Below are 5174 nucleotides of genomic sequence, written 5' to 3'. Positions count from 1 at the left end.
TGCTCATGTTGTAGAAGGAAAGGTTTTTTAAATACTCATTTTAGAAGGAATACTATTTTTATTAGACTCTAAGAAAACTTTTGGATGGGTGAATGTGGGATTTTAAAAATGTACTTGTTTGTTTTTAACCAAAAATGATGTCTTATGAAACTGCTTTAGGCTTTTTTCTGGGTTTCTCACTAAAGCAGAGATGAAAGCATATTTGGGAAGTCCAGACAATTCTTATTTTTCAAACACTGACTAGCTTGGCACAGAAGCCTCCTAGTTAAGAAGAAAATAATGTTCTTTTTTTTTTTTTAGATTCAATCCAACATTATGCCAATTTTTACATTTATTGTAGACCCTATTTTAGCATTAGAGGTTAAATTTCATCACCAAAAAATGAGAATAACCTTACAGCTACCACTAAGGTAATGAGCTGTGAAATTAATTTCCCAGTATTGCTTTGAAAATATACCCCTAGGTTGTAAAGAGAAATTCTGACTCCATCTGAAGGTATGATTTCACCGGAATTCTTCCGTCATCATCTACTGTTGGCTTGATTGTCACTCCTCTTCTTATTTGACCCCAACCGATTAAACGCCAGTGTTTCTCAACCCTTCGGCTAAGGGCAATTTTTTCTCCTACTTCCATGCAGACAGGGTTAGTCAAAACAATTTTGCCCAAATCGGCCTTGACTGCACTAACTCCTCCTCCTGTTGACAGGGATCCTATGTTGACCATGAGCACTTCATTCTTAGACAGCTTTTTCACCTTTGCTGCTTTCTTGTCTCCTTCAGTGCGTATACCTAGCAGCCGTCTAAGTAGGAAATAGGAGATTTCCAAATCTGTGAAGATCTCTGGTAAAGCTCCAAATGCACCAAGTACCTGTCCCACCATTCTGTCAGCCTGGTACAAAGTGGGGTCAATTTTTGTTCCCACTCCGATAAGACCTCTTGGAGCAGCATATTGAAGATCATTATGTTCTGCAAAAAGGGACACGATTTTGGAAAAGATTGGTTTAGACATGAGTTTTTCTTCACTATCTTTGGAAACTATACCAGGTCTGACTTCTATCTCCTGGCCCACCTTTAATACTCCTTTTAGAATACTGCCACCAGCTACACCACCCTTAAGGTCATCAACTTCACAGCCAGGTTTGTTGACATCAAAGGACCTAATAACAGTAAGTCGGGGTTCTGAAGTAAAGTCTCTTGGTGGTACTGGAATTTTCTTCACTATGTACTCACAAACAACTTCAATGTTGTATTTCAGCTGAGCAGAAATGGGAATAATAGGAGCTCCTTCTGCTACTGTGCCTTGTACAAATGCAAGGATCTGTTCATACTGTTCTTTAGCCTGACTTTCTTTTACCAGATCAATTTTATTTTGTAGAATCAAAATATGCTTCAGTTTCATGATTTCTATAGCAGCCAGGTGTTCAGAAGTCTGAGGTTGAGGACAAGACTCATTACCAGCTATCAACAGAAGAGCTGCATCCATCACTGCTGCACCATTTAGCCTCGTAACCATCAAGATATTGTGGCCAGGTCAGTCAACAAAGGAAACATGTCTGACTAATTTGAAATTCCCTTTGGTCCCTGGGATGTCTGTAGGAAACTCATCTGGTGTACTACTTCCACAGGATCTATAACATTCTGGCCGAGGTCAACTTGGGTCGTCAAGTTTATAAATCTTAGCATTAGCATATCCAAGCTTGATTGTAATATTTCTTTCTAGTTCATTTTTGAACCTGACAGTGTGAACTCCAGAAATAGGTTTTACAACTGTGGATTTCTCATGAGCTACATGACCAATTGTACCTATATTAATTGTGGCTTGTCTGCTGATAACTTCATGTGAAAGTGGTGTCAACTTGGTAACATCCAAGGTGGCGAGATCCTGGCGAGAAAGATGTGGCTGCCCCAGAGTCACTCCAGCTTCACCCCCCCGCCATCTTGCTCCGAGAGGAAGGAAGTCCGAAAATAATGTTCTTGACACTTAAATTTGTCAATCTTTTTATACCTCTTATCCTCTTTCTATATTAGCTTTACTGTAACTATAATCTCTGTCATCCTATCACCAGCCCCACCTTACCCCACATGTTCTGTTCCCCACCCCCATTCTTTGTGACTTTCCATTGACTATTCCTGAGCTTTGTGAAACATGCAGTCCAATTTCAGCTTCTAGGTGGGTCCCCAAGCTTTTCACTCCCTATTCAATTCATCTTCTATAAGCTTTCCTTTACACAAATATAAGGCTGCTGCTAGGGTCTTCTGAAGAGACCTCACCTGACTTGCATTACCTGGCATAGTTTTCCTTGCCTTACATTTCCTCTGTGATGAGAAAATATTATTGGTTAGCCACAGGTTTTAACTTGGTAAGTATTTGTGGAGAAGATAAAATAAGTTAATGGTAGAGCTTCCCTCAAGTCAAAATCAAGTTTATTAATGGCAATACTGACACCACTAAAAACAAAAACTGGACAAAACAAGCAACCTAGAAATCAAATTTGCAACCCAAATCTTAGGAGACACTGGGGCAAAAGATATATTGATATACATACATACATACATACTAATTATTAATATATTTACAAATATGGTAGATATTTTATTCAGACTAGGTTGATGATATAAACACATCCATTTGCAATTAGTGATTGTGTTTTAAGTAAAAGAACTGTAAAATATTTATTTCATTTCAGAAACGCAGTTAATTCAGAACAGTGTGGTTTCCTAATGAATGACATCTCATTTAGATTTCAGTGGTCCTGGGTGTGTGTGTGTGTGTGTTATTATGACAAGACATGAAATATGTTCCTGATCATGATACATATACTACATGATATATATACTACACAGGAATACAAGCAAATAATCTTACCTTCTAATTGGGAGAAATAATGAAATATTTATGGTAATATGTGTTTTTGACATAAACTGAACAGTGTCATTCTCCTATCTTAAACAAATGATAAGCCTTTCATTCCCCTTGTGTCAGCTTTTGCATGATCAAATCTCTATGTCAAGATAAGTCTAGTCTAGTCAAACTTCAAGCAAATTACATTTGTTAGGAAAGTTGGATCAGAAGTAAAATCTCTTTTCCTTCAGATTGATGAGTTTATACCCAGAATTAACATTCGTGGGAATTCTCAGACTTTTCAAATGGAGAATAGCTCCCTGCAGAAATGGCAAGGATATAAACCCAGAAAATCTCGGTCGTGCCACTTTATATTGTTTTCTTCAATTAAAGTCTAAAATTACATCTCCAAAATAATGGGTTTGGGGAATAAAAATTTTTATACAGAATAGCTAAAGGCAAGTAGCCTAATTTTCATTGTAATGTAGTAAATAAGACTAAGAACAAAATTGTAGTTTTATGGATGCATGCAATGTAAGGAAAGTAAGTGTATTAAAATTAAAATATCATTTCATGGAAATGAGCTTCCTGAACTGGTAAATGTGCTGTTCAAAGGAAAATATTTCAAAGGCATATTTTTCTACATGATTAAGATTCTTTACAATTAAAACCCTCTCTTGTAAAATATTCTTCAACTTCAAAGGCACTGCTAGTCAGGAAATCCCCCTGGATTCCTTGGTGACACTTCTCTCTCTTTTTTTTTTTTCAGTAATAGGAAATTACAATACTGAAATACAACAGAACCCACACATCCGTTTGCCACTTTTGCTGTAGGTACTCAATTGATGCAAGATGTGTCTGTTGAAGTTTGGGGGAGGTGGCACAAAGCAAAGGGACGCCACCAACAAACAGAAGCACCAATTCCAGAGACAAAATCATAAGAGAAGAGAAGAAAAATAAAATAGTCAATTTGTATTCACTTTAAAGTTTATATGCATATATGAGTATGTCTGTGAAAGTGTGTATTTTGTCTGAGAACAAAGGTCCTCAGTAATTATTGGTTGACTGATCAATTTTTGTTTTGCAAAATAGGAATCCCTCTTGAGAAATAGCATTGAAATAGTCACCTCTAATTTAAAAGGTGGTTTTCCTATTAATGTTATCAGGATCAAAATATTCAACCTATTTACTTAATTTGCTCAATGTATCTGCTATATAAATTAAATATATGTATTGAGAAAAGCATAACACTCTTTTTTTCCATTTTATTTTATTTTATTTCTTTTCAGTGTTCCAAAATTCGTTGTTTATGCATCACACCCAGTGCTCCGTGCAATACGTGCCTTTCATAATACCCTGGTGATGGGATTGAGTTTAAGGAGTTCTTTATAGATCTTGGATATCAGTCCTTTGTCTGCAGTGTCATTTGCAAATATCTTCTCCCATTCTGTGGGTTGTCTCTTTGTTTTGTTCACTGTTTCCTTTGCTTATGCAGAAGATTTTGATCTTGATGAAGTCCCAAAAGTTCATTTTCACTTTTGTTTCCTTTGCCTTTGGAGACATGTCTTGAAAGAAGTTGCTGTAGCCGATGTCGAAGAGATTACTGCCTATGTTCTCCTCTAGGATTCTGATGGATTCCTGTCTCATGTTGAAGTCTTTTGTCCATTTCGAGTTTATCTTTGTGTATGGTGTAAGAGAATGGTCAAGTTTCATTCTTCTACACATAGCTGTCCAATTTGCCCAGCACTATTTATTGAAGAGACTGTCTTATTTGTACTGTATATTTTTTCCTGCTTTGTTGAAGATTTTTTGACCATGGACTTGAGGGTCCATAACTGGACTCTTTACGCTGTTCCACTGGTCTATATGTCTGCTTTTGTGCCAGTACCATGCTGTCTTGGTGATCACAGCTTTGTAGTCAAGGTTGAAACCAGGCATCGTGACCACCCCCCCAGTTTTGTTTCTCTTTTTCAACATTTCCTTAGCAATTTGGGGTCTCTTCTGGTTCCATACAAATTTTAGGATTGTTTATTCCAGCTCTTTGAAAAATTCCAGTGGAATTTTTATCAGGATTTACATTGAAAGTATAGATGGCTCTAGGCAGTATAGACATTTTAACAATGTTTCTTCTTCCAATCCATGAGCATGGAATGCTCTTCCATCCTTTTGTGTCTTCTTCAATTTCTTTCATGAGTGTTCTATAGTTCCTCGAGTACAGATACTTTACCTCTTTGGTTAGGTTTATTCCAGGGTATTTTATGGTTCTTGGTGCTATAGTAAATGGAATCGATTCTCTAATTTCCCTTTATATATTTTCATTGTTAATGTATAAG

The 5174-nt window shown here is 36.6% G+C and overlaps 1 protein-coding gene across 1 annotated transcript; it reads right to left on the bottom strand.

Annotated features, from left to right (window-relative positions):
* Positions 1 to 303: 303 nt before the first annotated feature.
* Positions 304 to 1952, bottom strand: LOC116862776 (eukaryotic translation initiation factor 2 subunit 3-like). The gene has a single exon (XM_032850171.1). The coding sequence runs from the start codon at positions 1510 to 1512 to the stop codon at positions 460 to 462; it is 1053 nt and encodes a 350-aa protein (XP_032706062.1). The 5' UTR covers positions 1513 to 1952; the 3' UTR covers positions 304 to 459.
* Positions 1953 to 5174: the final 3222 nt, after the last annotated feature.

The sequence above is a fragment of the Lontra canadensis genome, unplaced genomic scaffold, assembly GCF_010015895.1.
Source record: "Lontra canadensis isolate GAN:19392208 unplaced genomic scaffold, GSC_riverotter_1.0 scaffold320, whole genome shotgun sequence".
Classification (NCBI taxonomy): domain Eukaryota; kingdom Metazoa; phylum Chordata; class Mammalia; order Carnivora; family Mustelidae; genus Lontra; species Lontra canadensis.
Note: the sequence above shows the minus strand (reverse complement) of the source record. Positions and strands in the feature narration are given on the sequence as shown.